Genomic DNA, 22,272 nt, shown 5'->3' with positions numbered 1-22,272 from the left:
TCTAAGAGTAGCAAATGTAGAAAATGCTTCATTTAAAAGACCTGAGCTATATCTAAATATGTGTGTAGGTGCACTCCTCAGTTGGAATGTGCAGTTACAAGCTGTAACCAGATTTAGCTTTATTACTATAGGAGAACATTCAGAAGCACTACAGCCTCACGTCAGAGACCAGTATTAACCTGTATAAAACTCAGAGTCCCTTGAATTTTCTGACTGCAGGGAAACTTTCATTTTCTGCTGCAAGATCTTTAGGAAGCTGCTTGTCAGTGGCTGCAAGTAGGTTAGCTGAACCTGCTGTACTTCTGCCAGTGTCATTTTCCTTAGCTATCACTTGCAGCTAGCTGAGAGGGTTTTTTTTTTTGGACTTTCTAGTAGCTGTCACAGTGGTGCAGTTGCAGCTTGCCAGGATGTGTGCAAGCTTATGTACCCATACTCCTACTGCAATATATAACCAAGAATTGATGTCAATTGCAGGAAATATTTAGGTTATGGGTTTTTTTTCTCATGTTTTTCATTTTTAAGAATCTGTTATTACAAGAAAATTATTAGTCCATTTACTAAGATACATAGTTATATGGCTTAATATAAGATATTAGAGATTTAGATGGCTAGAGCCTTAGTATTCCAGCAGCTTTTCTGCAACAAGATCTTATGATTATGTTTTTCTCTTCCAGTTATAAAAGTGCTATCTGCCTTCAGATGCTTTTCAGATGATGAATCAAATTAAAGAAAAAAAAAAAAACATTTTACATTATGGGTTTTTGTTTTACAGATTTTATCTTTAAAAATTACTGGATTAGGAAATACTGATATATAAAGAGTAAGGATATAGGCCAAAAAACAGAAAAGTGAATTTCTCTCTTTTTGTCATGTTTATATATATAATAGAATAGAGTAATAGCATTCAAGTATATAAGTTTAACTGCAGGCAACTTATTTTGCAGTGTAACACCTATTTTTTGTATTGTTTTACATGAAGCATGCTGAAATTCTTTGAACACAAGGCTGGAGTTGATGACCTCCTGAAGTCCCCTCCAAAAAAAGGAGTTTTCCTGTGATCCTGTGACACATGCAAGCTGTTTGCCAGCTGGTGGAGCATAAATGCTGCTGCCTTAGTGCTCAGCAAGAGCTTCTGCTGTTCATGGTGTAAGATGAAAACAGGCATTGGCCCATTGGTTTTGGGCAGCTGGTATTAGAAGTGACATTCAAGTTAAACTTTAAGCCGTACTGCTAATCTTAAAGGCAAACAAAAGGAAATGGCATAGCTATGTGAATTCACTTAAAAATACACCTTTATTATTTTTTCTTAAGCAAAGCAGTCATTCAAAACCATCAGCGAAAAACATGTGGTTACAGTGATTTAAAAAAGTGATTTTAAGGTGATGGAGAAGGTTAGTGTTACTGATGCTCCTTGTGGTGGTATTCTCGGACAGATGGGGTTCTTACCAAATGTTAAATCTTGCCTTAGTTTTGTTTTTCTTTTTTTCAAGACTAGTTGTAACCAATACATTTTTTTTCTTTGGCTCGTGTCTTTCCTTTGCAACTTTTCCCTTTTGTAGCTCCTTGAGTGGAAATCAATGATTTCCTTGGAATGTCAGGAGACAGCTTCTATTGATGCGTGTACCCAGTAGACAATGCAGGGGGGGAAAAAAAAAAAGATGATTGAAATTCATTCCTGAGCCTGCATCTAAATCAAATTGCATGGGAAACTGGGTCTGTCACTTACAGATGGAGGTTTTACCTACCTTGTTCTAACTTCCCGTCTGGTGTGGCCTGGGATTTGTTGAAGGGACTAGAGCTCCGAGATCACTTCTCTCCAGTTTTGAATGACACTTGTATGGCTTCTGTTCAAATGTTCAGTAGGTTACATGACTTAGTTTTTAACCCACCTCTTTTCTTACTTTCTATTGGTAAACATAGTTATATGTTGTACTTGGCCCTTAAGTTTATAAGAATTTAGAATTAAATTATTAAAATTTGAAACATGACATTTTGGTTTAGTTTTGTTGATGCATGCTTTGTGGAGTAATTAAGGCTAAGGACGAAATGAAAAAAAATGTTCCTTCTAATTTGTTAGAAATAGGCTTTACATGTGCCTGCATTTGCAACATAATTCTCAGACGGAATGTGCAAAGTGTTGGTGGTTTTCTAAGAATGCAACCGCTTCAAATTTGCTGTTTTCGTAGGTGCATTTAAGTTCAGAGTGCTTTAAATAACCTCATGTCTGGTTGAAGGCTTCTTACCACTGGTGAAAAGTTCTGGCTATTACAGAAAATGCCCTTTACTTGCATTATTTCTCGGTAGGTTACCATATAAACTATAATTTCCATAATGGAAAAATACAAAGGAACTCAAAAGAAGAAAAAAGCCCAGCCTTGTAGCATGCTAGCAGTAGAAACACAGGCTTCTCTGCACATGTCTTAAGAATGTAAACAGACTGCCCAGCACAGGTTTCATGTGCTCCTTTTCTGAAGTGTTTTGTAACTTCACTCTGGGAGTGAAGTATAGAAAAGTGCATGGTAGAGTTAGTCTTTTAATAAGGCAATTAATATTTGTTTATATATCCTTAGTTTTAAGAATTTTTGTTTAAATCCAAGTGAGAGGCTTTTTGTTATCTAGAAAGCAGAACAGAATAACTTGAACTAAAATTATGTGCTTATATATAGTATTCTAAATAGACTTGTATCTGGCAGACTGATTACTTTGGTATTGAGACTTCTGAAGAATGGACTTGTTAATTCCTCTATTGGTTGATTTATTCCTTATTGTTCTCTTGTGAAAAGATTTATATCTCTTTTTTGTAAATAATGATTTTAAAGGATTATAGAAAATGAAGTAAGCCAATGATCGGTGGCTACATCTCATTTCGAGGTCATCAAATATGTCTTATAAGGAAAAGACTCTTGGGCTTTTGGAACTGATTCTGGAATCACCAGGCAGTGATACTTCTTATTATTTACTAATTTATGGCTAGGGAAAATAATTTAAATAGCGGGGTTTTGTTTTGGTTTGGTTTTGTTCTTTCTCAAAAAATAAGGGGATAGTATTAGTTTAATTTCATTTACAAAATGTTTTTAAGATAGGCTGCTCATCTTTGATTTTTTTACCACTTCTTTTTATTTCCCAAAAAATCGAAAGGGAGAAGAAGAGAATAATTTGTAACTGAAATCTGAAGAACTAGTATATGCATGAGAGTGTTTTCCCTTTCTATCTTCTCTGCAATACTCTGCTCTTAAATGAGGTTCAGTTAGATTTTCTGTTCTACTATTTTCTTGATGGAATTCTTCTTGAGACCTAGGAGGAATTGCTGCCAAAATCAAGCAGTAGGAAATTAGGCTTTATTTCAGCTTTAGACAAGCAGGTTTTTTTTCCTTTTTGGCAATTCAGTCTTTGTTCACTGCATTCTTCTGAGGCAACTTCACTCTCCTACAGGCTAAAATTTCACCTTACAGCAAGAGCATGCCATGAAGAATTTAAGTGACCACAGGCCTGAAATGTGAGTGACATCTTTATAGAAATAGGAAGTTCTCATAGAAATAATCTCCCAAGAAGTGCCTGAAATTTTTCTGAGCTACTTTTTGTAGTGTATGATTATATAAAATTTGTCAGCTCACAGCAGGGAGGTTCTATTCATATCAAGGTCCTGAAAAAATACAAAAATTGCTGTGTGTAAAAATGAGATTCCCTTTGTTCTTCCAAATGCAGTGTGCACAGATGAGTTTTGATGAATACGTATACCTCAGATTTTTATGGCATAAAATGAACAGCTGTGTAGTAGGTGGTAAGAAAGTATACAGTGTATTGTTAGTTTTATCTAAAATATGATTAAGGTTTACAGCATTGCATTTCCAGTGTTCTACTCTATACTACCATAAACTTTTATATTGGTAAGAATGGAGTCAGTGAGCTAAATGACATCCTATTGCAGGTATTACAGGACTCTTTGTCTGTAAGGCAGAAATGGCAAAACTCCTGTAATACTCACTGAAACTTAACAGTGAACCATGACTACATTTTACTGGAAAAGTGGTAAGAGGACGAATATTCAGTGAGAGTAGAGATAACAATGCTTTAAAGCAAAAAGCCCCCAAACAAACAAAAAAACCCACCCCAAACAAACAACAGCAAAAAACAACCCACAACTTGTAAAAATCTTATGTACAGTAAAATTTGTCATCTGATAGTAGTTGTCATTTGTCATAGATGCTGAAGATCGTGTTGTATGAAAAATTAGTTTGGTACCTGCTCTATAGGTGGATGCTGACTGTGATATAAGGTTTTCCAACATGTACTAGTCTGAGAGAAATCAAACGCATTTTAAAAAGGTTCAGAAAAAATTTTAAAAAATTCAGAAAGAAACACCAATAATCCATTCACTAAACGAGAAGGAGCGAAATATCCTTCATGTATTTTTTTCTTTTCTTTTTTTTTTTGGTTCCTGAAATACTGAGTAAACCTAAGAAAGCCTAAGGTCAAAAGACCCATTAAAATAAGGAAGAAAATCTTGCACATATCAGTTCTTAGAGATGAAGGTAAAACATCATATACAACAGAAAGTCAAAGAGCTGTTTACAGGCATCTGAGTCCCAAGTATTATTTGCTGCTTTCGGTACTTTGTAGCTTTTGCAATACAAGATTCTGAAGGGGAAAGTACTTCCTTTGGGACTTTATATCTCTAATGAGGTCAGTGTGCTTTGAATGAAAAGTCCTGGCAGTCTAAAGGAAATGTAGTGGAGACTTTCATTTTCTATATTATGGGAGCACATGTTTAATAATAATGGAAGTGTAACATGGAGGGAGAGGAAGACAGGGAAATTGAAGATGTGACCTATGTCAGATATTAAAAGCCCTTCACAAAACCAACCAAACAAACAGAAAACAAACAAAACAAAACAACAGCAGAAAAAAAAAAAAGAACAAAACAAGCATCAAACGTTAAAAGTGCATTTACTGGACAGCAGTGACTGTAGAGAATCTGAATACAAGAACATTTTTGTAAAAAAGAAAAACTTAGCTGCTGCTGAACAGGAAAGTGCAGACAACAAATATAACAGCGATTAAGAGTTTAAAACTTATTGTGGTAGCAGAGACAGAAAGGAAGCATCCCAGGTCAGGCAGGTGGCCTCAGGGAATGACAAGGCCTTCACCTTGTCCCTTTTTCAAGGCACATGGAGGTTGCTAGTACCTGGAACAAACCAGCATTGCCTCCCATGGTTTGTTTCATCCCTTATCCCAATGTGCTGTCTATACTTTTGCTACCTTGTGTCATAAGATATTTTGTTCTAGTTCTGGCACCACAGTGGACAACAGTGGCTCTTTGGGGAGGGGACTGCTCCATACTGATGAGCTGTCTACCTAGCTGGAGGCAAGACCATGTGCTGTTGGTACTTCTTCACTGCACTGCTCAGGTATTTGTGTCTTTGGCCACATAAAGCGAAGCACAGGGAAGAAAGCAAAGGAGCAATTGTGAAAGATACGTGGTGAAACATGGTCTGTGTGTAGACCATTAGCACAAAGCCTGTGAAGAAGTAACATTGTGTTGTAGTTTCATATTAAGTGGAGCCATTTTTATGTAGCCAATCATGTAATAGGTACAGCGTACATTTGAACAGCCAGTGGTTTTCTTCTGCATCATTCTGCCCTGCCTGCAATACAGAGACGAGTCTGGAATTAATGAAGTGATGGGAACCCATGAGGAGACTTTTCTGATCATGTGGAGTTGCCTCTTTTCCCCTCACCAAGAGGTGGACAGCTGCCACTGTATTCACCTGCTTGTCTGGCAGGGGAGCAGTAGCAAGGTCTTTCTCATAGCAGCCGGGAGGGATCCCTGGTGAAAGGGAACCCTTACCTTTCTGATCAGATGTGTGGCCATGAGCCATCTCATGATTGGCAGCAGTAGCAATGACTGGTGGAGGAGGAATTCATTTCAGTGACTCCTATTCTTTCCCCAGCTATAGGCTGCTATTTAGAAAACCAAGTTTTAGGCACTGAAGAGATGGAAGCTAATGTAATCTGTGACTAAAATAGGCTGACAGGTTTCTCTAGAAATGTATTTCCTCTGCTGTAATGAAAACTGGCTTAGAGAAGTTCAGGACTAAGTTTTGAGTTGTACTTATTTTGATTTTTTTCTGCTCCACTGAATGATTTAAAGGTTGAGTGGAGCCTTTAGCATCATTGTTGGAGTAAGTATGAGTGGTATTTCTGTGGTGGAAGATGGGAAGGGGAGGCATGCCAGGGATGGAAAGTACAGAGTTATTAGCTCCATCCAGAGTTTGGGGAGTTTTTACTGCCTAGGTGCTCTTGCTAAGAAAGTGATGTTGCAGTGGGAGACAGTTTCTGAACAACTGTCCCAAGGCAGTCTGGCTTTAGTTATAGTCCTTACTGAAAAAATGGAAAAAACTAAGAGAATTAAAATTAAGAGCAGACTAAAAGGGGGGGGTGTAGTGTGAGAGGTGTGTGTCTTTATTTTCTGCATAGCATTTGTGTTTATCTGGTGGTGCATGGTCCAGGGAGAAAATTCAGGACAAACCTTGAAAAGTATAGCAACATTATTCTGCCTTTGCCCAGAACATGGCGGTGTGTTGCAAGATTATTGAGATGGACAGGTGTCACAGGGCAAAAATATTTTTCCAGAACTTTGTTCTCATGGTTAAATAAGAAAAACAGTCTTGGGCAATGGTTTTACCTTTAATGTTTGTCTTAATTGCAAACTTGAAAGTCTGAGCTCACTCATGGGGTGATATTCCTCAGGTTTCTTTTAACTGAAACAATTCCTAGGAGTTCAAAAACAGTACGTGCTTATATGAGGACTAAAACACCCTTGATTTGTCTCCAGCAAAAGACTTGAAAGCATGTGAGTTGTGGAGTATGGACAGTGTCTGACTGTGAGTATCTGAAGTCCTTAGGGTTCCGTCTCGTACGTGATTTGGTAATAAGAAGCTCAGTGTATATGTGTGTAGTGCAGTTAAATTTCTTCTCTTGTGCTTCTGAGAGGTCGACTTATGGAGGGAGTTTGTAGGACTTGTCTGCACAGAGACAGAGATAGCAAGCCATTCGATGTCCTTGATTTGGATCCAGAAATTATTGTCCACCACTTCTGTCCTATTGTACAGTGCTCCTCAGGAGAGTTTCAATAGAAGGGTATGATGATTGATCTTGATAGTATAGCTACAAAGTATTTAAAACTTTCATTTCCTCATTTTTTCAAGTTAAAATGGTAGGATGGGAGGTAAGCTTAGTGTGGCAGTCTTCTGGGACAGGAGTGCGTGAGAACTGGATTGAGAAAGCAGGTTTATGTTCCTGAGGCAGTGAGAGATTAAATATCATAGAGAGACTGTTATTGAACTCCGCTTGTGTCACAAGCGTGTCTCTTACTCTCAGGTAGACATGCCTCACAGGTACTTCAGATGTGGTGTTCTTACTTTCAAAAACTAATAATACAAAATGTTATGCCTCTGGTGTTCCTCGCAGTACATCCTAGGGATTGTTGTGGCTAGACTGACCTCCCAGGAGGTGCTGTAGAGCCTCTCTCCCCTTTTAATTAACTTTTGGGAGTGTAACATGGCATGTGTTCAGGATGTCTTCCTTTCATCATAGAATAAAAACATAGAATAGTTTGGACTGGAAGAGACCTTCAAAAGTCATTTACTCCAACCCCCTGCAGTCTTCAACTAGATCAGGTTGCTCAGAGCCCCGTCCAGCTTGGCCTGGAATGTCTCCAGGGATGGGGCATCTACCACCTCTCTGGGCAACCTGGGCCAGTGTTTCACCACCCTCATTGTAAAAAATTTCTTCCTCATGTCTAGCCCAAATCTCCCCTCTAGTTTAAAAACACTACCTCTTGTCCTATTGTAACAGGCCCAGCTAAAAAGTCTGTCCCCATCTTTCTTATAAGCCACTTTTAAGCACTGAAAGGCCGCAATAACGTCTCCCCGGAGCCTTCTCTTCTCCAGGCTGAACAACCCAAGCTCTCTCAGCGTGTCCTCGCAGCAGAACTGTTCCAAACCTCTGATAATTTTTGTGGCCTCCTCTGGCCCCTCTCCAACAGGTCCATGTCTTTCCTCTACTGAGGGCTCCAGGTGGGGTCTCACCAGAGCACAGCAGAGGGGCAGAATCACCTCGCTCAGCCTGCTGGCCACACTCCTTTTGATGCAGCCCAAGATACAATTGGCCTTTGGGGCTGCAAGTGCACATTGACAGCTCATGCCCAACCTTTCATCCCACAGAACCCCTAAGACCTTCTCGGCAAGGCTGCTCTCAATCCTTTTATCTCTCAGCCTGTATTGATACCAGAGGTTGCCCTGGCCCAGGTGCATGACCTTGCTGTTGGACTTGTAAAACCTCAAGAAATTCACAAGGGCCCACTTAAGCTTGTCTAGGTTCCTCTGGATGGCATCCCTTCCCTCAGGCATAGTAACTGCAGGGATAGGGTAGAGAGGAACTGACTTCTGTGTTGGCATGTGGGAGGCAGGGGAACTGGCTTTGGTACCAGTAGACAGGTGAAATGAATCCAGGCTAAATGCTAGGACTCAAAAATGAGAAGTTTTTCTCATTATGGTACCATAAAGGAAGCCATTATATCAATGCTATTGGTAAATTGGCAATGCTGAGTTGCTTGTGATAGATGGTCTGCCTTGAGCACGTCATGGACTGACCTCACCGTAGACAGTGCTTTCAGAAATGAAGAAGTGTTGTAAAGAAGGAACTATTCGAAGAATAACCAAGATGTTAAATGAGATTATTCCAGAATATTAAATAACCGAGTAGTAAACGTGGTATTAGACTGTGAATTTTCATAATACAAGTTCTGTAGCTTTAGTCATGCCCTGATATTACAGATGTGTTGTTCAAGAGATTGCTTTAAAAGACTAGAATATAGTCCATCTACTATTTTAATTCATCTGAGGAAATCCAAGGTAGATGCTTAAAAAGAGGAAACATGTACAGAATATTAATATTTTAAATTATTTATATTTAGGGAAATTATATATGGCTCCACAATTCAAATTTTACATGATTATGAAGATATCTGTCAGAAACTCTGTGGATAATTTCAGCTTTTGATGGAGTTTGTGAGCTATCAGATAGTAATTAATAAAAGCAACACATGGAGAAAGTACAGCCACAGGATAAAGATATGTAAGTACTTTTTGCAGCCATGTGTTAGAGGGAGGTTTCCAATGGAAGCTAATTCATTGGGAACTTTTTGGAAGTTATGGCCCAACTTGAAAAGTTAGTAAGTGATCTGAGAGATCTGATCGCTGAAGCAAATGGTAACAAATTGATAGGTGGTACCTACCCTGAAATTCTAGAGCTCTTGAGATTGGAAAACTAATTTGAGAAATATAGTGTAAAATTTTTCACTGAAAACTAATGGTACTAGGAACTTGGAAGACTTTTGTACTTGGTCTGGTGTTTTGGAAGGGAATATAGAATGGGAAATAAATAATAAGATGATAAAAATTGCCAATTTTGTTACATTATATGGGAATTTAAACATAAGGGCTCACCATTTGTTGCAAAGAGTTCTGAGAGTGATGAAGAATTCATCTCCAGATTCATATGCTTGAAATTCCCAAATTTTGGTGTCTACATGGAATGAGAGGTCGAAGTTCCAAATCAGAGTCAGTGGAGAGCTAGTGAATAGCTTGGAAATTCAGATGTCTGCTTGAGAATACTGCTGAATCTCTAGCTCTTCATTGAGACCTTAGACACTGGAGATGGTCTTAAACTCCTCCTAGAAATAACTTCTTCTGTTAATAACTTCTACTAAAGCAGCAGACTGTCACTCATCAATCCAGGCCTATGAAGATGATCATTTTGCAAAAAAAAAATTAAAAAAAGGAGGATTTCAAGGTTGCTACTGCCTTTTATTACTGTTTTAACTCTGTCAGCAGAGTATGAGTTTGGAGTCTTGGGCAAGGAGTGAAGACTACTCCAGTGATAAAGGAGATCTCCTACATCTTTGTGCAACTTCGTTCCTAAAGAAACAAGGATTTGTCTATCCTCTGTCCATGGAGAAAGGTAGAAGTAAACATAATGTCTATCTTTGGAGTGGGTAGGCACCCTCATCTTATATAGAGTGTTATGCCCCGATAGACACTAAACATTCTAAATAGTCAAGGCACTCCATTTTAGTCGAATGTCTTCTGCCTTGTCTTTGCCTGAGGACTGTCTGAAGCAGGCAATTTTCATCTTGCCCTTCATTTTTCCTGCCATATGGCCATCGTTGAGGCCACAGATTAGGAAGAGATGAGTCTGGATAAAATAGCTGCTAATTTTAAGGTGATCCAGTTTACTTGTATTGGCACAAAAGCAACTGTGATGTGAAGTGGGACTGTCTGATGCCAAGAGGATGAGAACACTGCTTTTGGTGTCAGTGCCAGTTCGTGCTGGTTTCATATTGCAGCCTATTTTCTACCAGTTCAGGGAAGCACTGCATTTATAATAAAATGTATAGTCTTGGGCTATAGAGGTGGTACAATAAAAGAGTCTGCCAAGGTTTCTATAGGGAAGACCTATTGAGAGTAATCTCCAGTTTCCCCAAACTTATTTTTTTAAACAGCAATATTACATGCTTATTGTCTGAATCTGTAGATTTTTTTAAATATATATTTAATTGTATAGAAAATTAAAACGTTTGATTTTTGAGTGTTTGAAAAAAGTTAATAGTGTTGCTTTCCAATTTAAATTTCAGCATTAGCACTATGTAAACTGTTCTGGACAATAGGCTTTAATAGTATGCTTTAAAAATTTAAACTTTTCTGGTTTAGATTTTTGAAAAAGGGGTAGATAGTATTACAGACTTTCACTTCTTTTCTGTTTCTGCTGAGTATGTTCTGCATATTACATAAGTTGCATACTGCTGATGTCGAGTACAGAAGATTTTACATATGAACTCATGTTTCAGTCATGCCTCAAGCACAGGGCAGAAAAAAGGCTGACCTGAAGGATATTCGCTGTGGTGCAGCTGTGATATTCTCAGTCAGAAGGTCCCTCCACAGGGCACACTGGTTCCTTACGTGCCACTGCATTGATTTTAATGAACTGATTGTTCACTGCGAAGTAAGTTGGAGGGATCAGATTTTCTACTTCTGCAGCAAGCATGTCAAAAACAGGCTGATGGGATACGGTAGCCTTGTTTTCAGAGCTCTACATGCATGATGCTGGCCTAGGATTTCACGATGAAGTTTGCCACCCAAGAGCTGTGCAGCCATGGGTCTGATTGCCGTGAGCAAGCCACAAGTTACAGTGGTGCCAGCGCTTCTGCTGCAGGTGGGCTTGCTGAGGTAGAAGGTGTATTTTCTTTATCTTTCCAGTCTTTGGAAGTGTGCAGGTCTCCCATAAACCTAGGCAGTCTTGGTGTGCTCCTTCTGCTTTGCCTGTGAGGGAAGACAGGGCAAATGGTGATCAGAGAGCCTAGGGATTTTATCCAAGTTAATGTGCAGGGAGGTAGGATTTGGACCAGGATCTTCCATGGTGTGATAATCTTCTTCACCAGGAAGACATCCTCTTGACTTAAAGCTTACCAAGATGGCTTTGTCCTTCCTCTGGGTGAAATGCCTGACTTGCTCATGGTTTCCTCTGGAGACTTTGATATTCCTTCTGGCATTTATCTCGCTTTGCCATCTTTTGCCCTTTGTAGTGGCCACTGAACAGAATCCTTGCAGACAAGCAGAATAATATTGAACAAGTAGATGGAGATGTATAAAAAGAAATAATTCAGTTTATTTTCTCTTTCAGCACTAATCACCTTTGAGTATAAAAAACTTGTTTTGTTGTTATGACATGAGTGTTTATTATTGAATTGTACAATTACTATAGAAAACCTTGTGTATTTGTTTTTCCTGTGTCTGGAGTCACCTCACTGAATTTGCACACATCTAATATAGGTGTACATAGCGCCTTGTGCTAATTTCTCTCCCACTGATTACAAGAAGGTCTGGGGGACTAGATCAGATATAGACATATCTGTAGTTAATGAGGACAGTTATTGCCCATCATACTTGATAGATTCTGACACCCTTAATGTTTTAAGAGCCCAAAGAAAGCTTTCAGGGGAATTAAATTTACCTTTAAATCCACTGATTTTATAATCCATACAAAGATGAGCCCTTAGCTTTAATACAGAGAGGAGCAGTATTGATCATCATCACTGTCCTTTGCTCCTACAAATTTCCTGATAATGGAAGTTTGGTGTGCTTTACGTGGGAATTTAAATGTCCCTGTACTCATTTTACAGATGGAGGAACTATAGCACAGATGTTGTGAAACACATTTAGTTAAAGTGAAAAGTGTTAAATGCGTGGGTATCCCTTTATAGTCCAGATAAAATAGGTTTCCTTCTCTTTTATTTAGTTAACTGCAGTGTTTAGGATCCAAAATACTCTAATGTGTAATTTGAAGTCTATATATATAGTTAAGCTGTCATTCTTAGATTGTAGGATGGCTCTCATCTGAAAAAGGGAATCACCCTTGATCCCTCTGTCAAGCATATGGAGAAACAGGAATGATGAAGCTCAACTTTACATGAAACTACATGAGATAGTGTTGAAAGTATTTGTGTTCTTTCCTCAGATGCCTGTTTTTTAATTCATTACTTTGATCAGAAATGGGTTAGTTGCATTTATCTGGGGTAATGTAGCATATCTGACATTTATGTGTTTCATTAGCCATGAGTAACTGTAATTTTATTAAGATTTCTAGCATGTTCAAATATTAGACTTAAACCCTGTCCTATGGCAAATACCAGGGTTTGACTATGCTAACAGAAATGTTTTTCTACTCCTTGAAGACAGAGTACTTAATGTAATTGGTAAATCAGATGATATCGAGCACTCCTTTGTAATGCTCTACTTTACATGTAAATTATGTTTTGAAGCACCTTATCTTTTCTCAGTAGTGATTAATCCTTGAAATTAAGGGGGAAGGGGAAGTAGCTAGTTTGTTTTTAATGATGCATTCCCCCTTTGGGAAAGATTAACTATGTACAACTTTGTTGAGTTTAGCAATTTGCAATGAATTGTTGAGTTGTCCATGGAGACCAATTCTGTTCTTTCAGAAGAATGTTCACCAGGTTACATTGCGCTCCATTTCTCTAAAGGAAATAAGTTCTTACATCTTTCTCTAAGCCAAGAGATAGCAAGTTCCTTGCTAGCATTTGAACTTAAATAAATCTAGCAAGTAAAATTAAGTTATTATACGTTTCATGGGTGGAGAGAAGGTGGCTAATTCAAAACACGCTCTTTTTTATTTTCAGTGGTTTTGGTTTGCATGTCTGAATTTCAAATGGTATTCGTTGTTGTGTGGTGATTCATCTTGGCCTGCGATGCCCTAAGTCCTTTTTCTGCTCTTTCTCTTTTTTAGATTGTAAATAGATATTAATCACTTGATTACTTTTACTGAGAGACCTATTTGTTGCTTTCTGTACCTCTAAGTTTCACAACAGAAAGTGGGAATGTGCAGTAACATCTAGCTGAATTCCTGCAAATGAAGAGTAAAACATCAGTGCAAAAGTTGGGGTTTCCTATGGGAAACCATAGGGGATTCTTGCTAACTGTTTCTTTTTTGCATATGGAATTGCACCTCACAAAATGTTTCAGATCTAGTGGGGAAATGCTGTCATTGGGGGGTGCTGCTGAATCTCCTTTAGTTAAGTGAACTTGGCCTTTGCTCAGAAGTGGGAATGCCAGCAGAGAGTGCTCGAGCAGTGTTATGGAATGGTGTGTGTGCTCAGAGATACTGCCGTCTTTTAAAAGTTATTTGGAGCAAGAGCTTAATGATCAAGTGCAACAATATCTGCATATTGAATCAATTTAGCATCCATATAGAGAAGTGTTACAATCTTCCTTTGCTCTGACATATGAAACAAAAAATGGTTTGGTAGCAATGAGAGCAGGTGTTGAAGTTCCTTTTCATGCCAAGTAGCACCACACATGAATGATGTGGAGCCACATAGTGGATTGTTTGGTTTGGTGTGGTTTATTGTTTGTGTTTTGTTTTGTTTTGTTGTTTTTTGTTTTTTTTTTTTTTTGGCTAAAACTATACTGAGAATTGGCATTTGTCCAGTGTATGGCAATGAGTGGAAATGCTCTTCATCCTCTGTACTGAAAACTATAGGAAATTAGTATCATGGGTGCGGGACTGATTCACTTGCCAAAGGATTCGGCTCAAAGACTGTTAGAAGTGACAGTGTGTCGTTCTGCTTAGTAGGAAAATATTACAAATATAAGTAGGACTAATAACCAGGTTTTGTTTGCCTGGGACTTTACTGCAAGTTTCACAGCTTTGAAAAGTGTTCAGATGCCAAGTGAATGTGAAATAAATAAATGAGAAGAATAAATATAACAGACAAATCACTTTTTTTTTTTTTTTCCTCTCTCTTTTTTTCTCCCTGCTTCAAAATTTTAGCCACAGGAACAAGTCTTCAGGCTGGCCTCATCCTTCAGGGACCTGGAGCTTGAACCAGGGGACACCTTATGGATGGGAGATGACGGCAAACAGAGATGGAAGAGACTACTTCATCAAGTAAGTAGGCAGTGTGAGCTGTGCAGTCTGTAGGACAGCACTGCAGCCCTGCTCTTAACTATATCTCCTTGGAATCCTAATTCCTGCTTCAGCCCACAATTAATGTTCAACTGTTGTGATTTATTGCACAGTGAGAGCTCTGACTGTACTTTAGTGGGCCTTGTTTTGGTACTTGGTGATTTCATTTACCCAAGAAAATGCTGCTTATATAAAGGCCTGTAATTTGTTGAGGAATTACAACAAATGTCATTAACAACAGGGGAAAAAACAAAACAAAACAAAACACCCCATGTTTAAAGAATGAGGCAAAAGGTCAGTTCTGACTGGTACTAACAATTCTCCTCCATGTCAGCTCTTTTAGTTTGTCTAATATGTTAATTATATTGGTAATGAGAAAGTGTATATTTTGACCCTGTACAGTTAACATCCTAATTCTTAGATTTCCTCTAGCCCTTTAGCCGTGAATTAAAGGGTTTGCAAAATAAATATGAATGTGGATGATGTGACCGTAAATAAAATTGGCTTTTCTTTTCCCAGTAAAAACTGTGTGCAACTATTCTTTAAAACTACTTAAATGGCTTGGATAAAATACAGTTTGCTGTTCTAGCAAATGTACTCTTATGTGGCTTTGGAACTTCTTCACTGAGGAAGGGTGGTGGTGGTGAGTTGGCAGAACGATTCGTTGATTTTGCAGCATTACTTGCTTTAGCTTATCCCATTTTTAAGGCTAGCATTTTGATTCTGTTCATGTAAAGAGCTATTTTGTTTGTTTGTTTTTAATTAGCATGTCATTTTTTTATGTTTATTATTCTGATTGGAAAGTCATAGATGCTTTAAAAAGTCATAGATAAGAATTACTGTTTTTTCTTTTGACAGAGGAAAAAGATCAGACGTTTTAAGTTGATCATTAAAAGGATCATCGAGATCCTTCATCTGCAAAACCAGAGTCTTATGGCGTTAGAATGAGTATATCCATTACTTTGTTTTCTCTTCCTCCCCACTTTGCCCAGAGTGAGTGCCTTGACTTCCTGGGAGGCATTTGCTTTTGGAGCCAAAGGAAGATTTGTAGCAGCGTGCTGTCCTGCAGCCTTTCAAGATTTAGAGCAATTTCAGACCTGTCCAAATTGGAGCAAGTTGTCTCAGTTAATGGGGGCTCAAAAGCTGACTTTGAAATGTGGTTTTTTTCCTTGGACAAGTATTTGTCATGCTTCGCATGTCTGGGAGACACTGGGTGCAGCACTGGGCAGTGTGAAGCTGAATGCCAGGCAGAATATAATTGTATTAGCATAGGTTTTCTGCCTGAACTAATTAGGCTTGTCAAGAATTAGAGGTGAGCCTCGAAAGCAGTGTGCGGATATGACCCTACTGCTCCTATTACTCTAGGTAGTAGAGGGATCTGCATACCTTGAGTGTCTGTTTTTTCTGCAGACTGTGAGTATATTCTCCTCTACATGTCTACATGACTGAAATTCATCTGAACAATTAATGTCGTGCTTCTGAGGATGAGCACCGCATTTGATTCCTCCTCTTTTCTCACTGGTCACATAATGGGGTGATGCACTTGTTGTGTAGCTATAAACAGCTGTGGCTTGCAGAATGCAGTGCATTAGTACTCATTAATTTTGCAATTTGGGAATGTTTTCTAACTCTCAGTAGCTAATGATGATTTTGTTTATTTTTTAGATTGCCTTTTAGTACCTTGAAGTGCCATATCCCTCTCTTAAATGCAGAAAACTGCATGTAGAAACAAAAACGCATAACAGGCAGTGCCAAATTATGCCTTAAGTGATGTTGGGCTTGTCATTGTTGTGGTTGGTGGGTTTTTTTGTTAGTTTGTTTGTTTTTTTTTAACATGATCTTATAAGGTGTTTGCTCTCCATTCTCTTCGGGGCCCTGGTCTTACATTTTTCTCCACATGTGGATAGCAGACTAAGTGGGAAAAAATAGCTTTAAGGCATAGAGTGAGACCTCTGAGGCAGCTGGTCTGTGGAAGCCTTTGCTATTTTGTGCCTGACTTTCTTAGCCACAAGTTGAACCTTGCATGAGTTACAGTACATATTCCTGTATCAAAAGTTTTAAAGCAACAGCACTGGCTGTAGCACATGCACCAGCCATTTTTCCAGAGTACTAATGTGTATTATGTGAAATGACAGTCACCTGGGATGCATTAAAAGCTTCAGAAATGGAAAGAAACCAGGAAACCATTTGGAACCACAAACTGCTGTACCGAATCACCAGCTCTCCACCATTACTGGCGAATGTCAGCCCTGGGAGCTACAATGATGTGAGTGGGTAGTCGTGACATAAACACTTGGTGACTGCCAGTGATTCTTCTGTGGAGGTCAATAGCAGCTACCCTTACAGTGCCTGTTACTTGGCCAAGGAGTTGCCCTCTCTGCCTTTCAAAACAACTGTTTTTGCAAATACTACATGGAACTACATAGATGAAAACACCATTTAATTTTCTTTCCTTTGTTTTTCACCCCTGGATTTTAGGAATGAAATAGTGAGGTGGTTGTTGACAGTTATATCAATAAAGGCAGGAGAGAGATCAGTGAGATGGCATTTCATACTGTCTCCAAGGTTTTTTATAGCCATACAGATTAACAAATTGCATCACACTGAAGGAGAAAAAGCAATTCAAAACCTCTGCTTGGTTTTGATTAAAGTTGTATAAACCAGGTATTATTACAATGAAATGTGCACATTAGTTCTGTACAAGCAAATAGCTTAAGTCACAGCAGCATTAACTGCTTTTTAGTTAAATAATTTACTCAGTGCCATATGTATATGTCCATTCAACTGCAAGCAGATATATTGTCATTTTGAAATTGTGGGAGGAATAGAGAATACAGGAGAATCTTTTGGTGAAGTGAAAAGTAATTATACAGTGTTGGTGCAAATGCTTTCAGACATGAATGGGAAGAGGTGTTTATTCTTTCTGCTGAAGCAAATGTGGTTTCTTTTGAATCTCTGAAAGCCTCTATGGCCTGAGCTAATCAGGGGCAGCTTCCATCACCAGGCAGCACTTCTGTAAAAAAGTGCGAGAAGAACCTTTTATCAAAATGTTTTGAGATGTCGCTATCAATTCATTATCTCCTCTGTACAGATGGCACAACCAGGGTCATTTTGCAAACCTCTAAAATACTTTTTCTTAAGTTTAGGCCATGGTAAATTAAAGTTTCAGAACTTCACCCATTCCCTTTTAACTTGCCACTTCTACTTGAAATAGCTTTATGAGATAAGTAATACATTTTGGTACAGAAGGAGAGCAATCATCTGGTATTCTTCCAGCAGGTTTCTGTACTGCACAAGCTGTATTAAGCTGGGCCTTTAATATGAAATGGTTTGCAGTATATATTTGATTCACTTTAAAGGCCTGCTTTCTTTGCATTTGTTGTATATGCTATGATTATGAGACATTTCTGTAATGCTAATTTGAAGCCAAACATGAAACTTATTAAAAATGTGTTTGGTGTGAGTGTAGGATGTCAGAGAGATAGCAAGCAAAGCTGAAAGGTTTTGGCTGATTTTTTCCACAAAGGGCTTAGCCTCATGGCAATTTTGTCTTGCCTAAGTTGCCATTGCTTCAGTTTTACTGATTTTCAGACCTGTACATTTTCACCCTTTCCCTTATGTCAGTCTTGCTGCTTGTCAGACCTGGAGGTGAGTTGATGGAGGGAAATAAGCTGGCAAAAGCTAATAAAAAATCAGTCCTACAGAGAAAGCCATAAATTTTATGACAGTTTAACTCCTTGAGCCAGTCTTCCACGTGGACTGATAGAGTTGCAGAATAGTTTAGCATGGAAGAAACCTCTGAAGGTTGGCTGGTCCAGCTTATTTGCAAGAGATGCTATTGATCATGTTTACTTCAACTCTTGTCATTCCCTCAGAGAGGATGACAGGGTGTGTCTGTGTTACCCCATTTTATTCCAAGGACCCTGAGCATCTGTATTTCATGCATATTAGCTTGCTTCTGTGCTTTAGCCTGGAACAAACCCAGCAAACAGCTGGGACCCCAGGCATGAAATAAAAAGCAGCACACCCAGAGATCAAAGCCTGCAGCATTACTGCTTGGTTTGACACACTGCAGGTCAGTCCCTAGAGTGCACAGCAGAGCTGGGAGACCTACTTGTCTCAGGCCTTTCTGAATCTTGTTATGTTAGTATGGTGTGGTTGCTATGCCAGTTGAAACATATCACAACATATTTTGCTATCTTGAGCATTATGCTGTTGTTTTCCACTGATGATTTTGTATTTAGTAACACTAAATTATTCCAGACTTCTTTTAGGTGTATCTGGTAAACTCAATTCTTTCTTCCTCTAAGGTATGTTGTCCTACATATAATGCCAGCTCCATGATTTTTGGCTTGTGAAATTGTTACATTTTGGTTGTCTTTTCTTGGCTTGGTAACTATGTTTTTCCTGAAATATGAAATTCTTGAATGTCAGCTTTTTACCCATACATGAAACATAGGTAAATGTGCTTGTGTTCTTTGGTAGCTAGTGCAGTTCATAACATCTAAATTCTCAAAGCATACACAGTACAGTGTTTCTTTACCGTACAGCAATGCCATGATATTCTTCTATACTCAAATACTTACCTACATTTTCTTTAGTAGTCTTCATCTTATTCTTTCAGTGCTTGCTGTGCTTAGAAGAGGACAGTCATTCATGTTTTCTGAAAGGTGGAGTTCTCCTATGGGTGTTGTGTGCATCCTGCCTGGCCTGCATGGTCCTACTTGTACAACCAGTTCTCATTGCTGGCCAGCCATGTGGAATAACAGAACACTGTCATTGATGATATTAATGACATATCAATCAAGCATCCTGTTTATTAAGGGTCACTAATTTATACCAGACGCAAAACTGAGGCTCACAGCCTGCTAATCAGTTTACTTCAAAATAAATAAGTGCTGAAGAGGATCAGACCATTCAGTTGTGGTTTTTTTGTTTATTTGTTAGTTTTTATATCTCTCTTGGTATGTCTATCCCTACCCCAACTCTCAACTTTCTTGTCCGTGTGTTCTGCAGGTTGTACACACCCATTGCTAGTTTGGTCCTTTCTCATAATATTTCCATGGGGTTTGCTCTGTGGAAGGTTCTGAAAACAATCTAAATATATAAAATACAGTGAAAGCCTTGATTGTTGTTACAATGTTGTCCATCTTCTTACATTTTGAAAAGGTTGGTGTTATTTGTACCTTAAGACTACCTTAGTACCTAGGGCTGTAATGAAAGTTTGAAGCCACAGGAGCCACCTTCTGCCCTGTAGGTATGATGTTACATAGCACTTTACTGAATGCATTGCATCCTTACATCTGTAAGTACTTAAATCCTCCAGTGAATCGAGTCAACATTGTTTATATGACATTCAGAAAAATACAAGCAACATGGCTGCTGCTGCTCCACCCTCCCTCAGCCGGCGTGAGAGCATTCACGGTTCTGCAGGGTGTCACAAAGAGGGTTCATTGCCTTCTCCTTCTGATTCAGTTTAGGGGGATGTGAATGAAGGCAGCCTGTATGCCAGGATAATGCCTCAAGCCAAAGGCTGACTGCGGTCCGTGTACCTCTTCAGGCATCTCTGCTCCCAGGTGAGATGCCAAGGGAACAGGCAGAGGAATCACTCTCTCTGGCCCACTTATTCCCACATCCCTAAAAGGGACATCCAATGAGATTGAATGGCAGGCAGTTTAACAGTGATAAAAATAGTACAACCTATATAATTAGCAAATATAACTTTCAGCTACAGGTTAGAGTAAAACCTAAAATGCTTCATAGGATTTAAATGTACATTTGCAATGTACGTTTGTAATGAGTCTTCCACTGTTAAATTACATAGGATTTAAAAAAAATTAGAGCAGATATAAATTCTTATGTTTCAGACAAGCGGGTGAGTCAGCTGCTGACTGCCTAGGGCTAGGACGAAACTTCCTGTATTAATCAGGTTATTCTATAATTACAAGATTTCTTGCACCTTCCTCTGAAGCGGGTACTGAGTGCTGTCAGAGTCAGGATACTGGACCAGGCGGACAACAGGTCTGATTGGTATGGCGATTCTTAATTTTTATCTTTTTTTTTTAAATTTTAATTCCCTTGTCACTAATACGGACTGTTGATATGAATAGTGTGCTATTACAGAAAGAGTGCTACTGAGCTCATTTCAGGCAGCATACAAATTTGCTTTTTGTTCCTAAGGGTTTGACCTGCTCAAGGACAGGATCGTATGGTGGAAGGGGGAGTGGGGCTAGAAGAGCTGAACGGCAGCTGGGACACACAAACACAAGTGACTGTTTAAAGCAAACCTGAATAGAAAGGAGAAGGAGGAAAAATATATAGCAACCTGTTTGTGTCAGTGGTCTGCCTAGATAAAACTCAGGCATATGGTGAAAAAGTACTGCTAAGTCAGATCAGCCTTCTGAAAAGAGATGATTTAACAATCGTCCTTCCTTCACACAGAGCTGTTGCTCTAGCCATAAATATGGCAGGCATAAATACGACAGACAAATTGATGTTGATATCACTGGGGATAAATCATTGTTATAGTGGAGAGAATAATAGCAAGGAGATGCTGATTTGTGGGGTTATTTTATTTTAACTAGAGCATGGAAAAATGGGGAGTTCGTTGCATTGTAAGACAGCTTGTACCTAAGCCAGCTGGTGTGCAGTAGCTCAGGCATTAGCCACAGCTGCATGGCTCCTTACCTGTCTGCTGGCTTGCCCTTTCTGAGTCCTCTCTGCACACATGTGCAACCATCACGTGCTGAAGCAAGAGGATTCCTCAAACTGGAAGGGTGAGGGGAGTTATACAAGAAGGTATGAATGTGAGTGAGACTACTCAGAAGAGAAGAAACTTTTGCTCAGTCATAAGCCTGGAGTTGCTTGGATGTAATTGTACCTAAGTGGAGTACGGTGAATTATGTACTTGGGGCCTCTGCTAAGGCGAAGTCAGTGTTTGCAATCTAGTCCTCAGTGTTTTCTCCAACCACAAGGTGGATGGGGATGCCATGAAATTCAGAGAAGTATTGCATCCTGAAAACTGTTATTCTTGTGTGTTAGAAAGTGGATTAGGAAGCAGAATAAAACTTCTGGAGCAAAACCTGTATAGGAAAAAAAAATAAATCAAGGCAACCTAACCCAGGGTCACAATGCATAGAGGTGAGAAGATCCTCATTACTCTTAAAGTTCACGTGCTTCTGGGTAGATGCTTCATATGGCATAACAGCATCTCATCTGTGCCTTACAGCATGTTAATGTATCGTTAGAAGCATTGCTTCGGTACACCAAGCTATCCTTCCCAGGAGCGTAAAAAAAATTAATTGTTGTAAAGAGTTTGTTTAAGTATGATAGTGCCAGTTGGAGTGAGCTTTTTCAAATTACTCTCTTGTTAAACAGAGTAAAGTCACAAGAAAATTGGCATTAAAAACACCAAATTCTGGTTCTACAAAGCCATGCAAGTGGTTGCAAGAATGGTAGTGGTTTGTAAGAAGCTATAAGTCTTATCACAAGTCATGTGCTGGTATCCCCAATGATGCAAACACAGAGGCTCTGCATATGAAATAGAACCTGGCCAGTTGAGAGTCCTTAAAAATAAAGAGGGGAAAACAGCCCTTGAAACACTAAAAAGGGAAAACGATCCTGCAGGCTGTGTATCAGGGCCTTAGTGGCCATGAGCTTGAAAAAAATAAATAAGGCAAAGCTGACTAATAGTTGATCATGGAACTGGGACTTTTCACCCAGCCTTTG

At 38.9% G+C, this 22,272-nt stretch overlaps 1 protein-coding gene across 6 annotated transcripts in view; it reads left to right on the top strand.

Annotated features, from left to right (window-relative positions):
• Positions 1-22,272, top strand: part of FRMPD4 (FERM and PDZ domain containing 4) — a 305,734-nt gene that overhangs the window by 173,814 nt on the left and 109,648 nt on the right. For all 6 annotated transcript variants that reach the window (XM_065073249.1, XM_065073278.1, XM_065073288.1 and 3 more), the window contains exon 2: positions 14,410-14,526. In XM_065073249.1, the coding sequence (XP_064929321.1) occupies positions 14,410-14,526 (117 nt within the window). The remainder of the gene's footprint in view (positions 1-14,409; positions 14,527-22,272) is intronic.

Source organism: Columba livia, chromosome 1, assembly GCF_036013475.1.
Source record: "Columba livia isolate bColLiv1 breed racing homer chromosome 1, bColLiv1.pat.W.v2, whole genome shotgun sequence".
NCBI lineage: Eukaryota > Metazoa > Chordata > Aves > Columbiformes > Columbidae > Columba > Columba livia.
The sequence above is the reverse complement of the archived record's forward strand: the minus strand, read 5'-3'. Positions and strand labels throughout refer to the sequence as shown.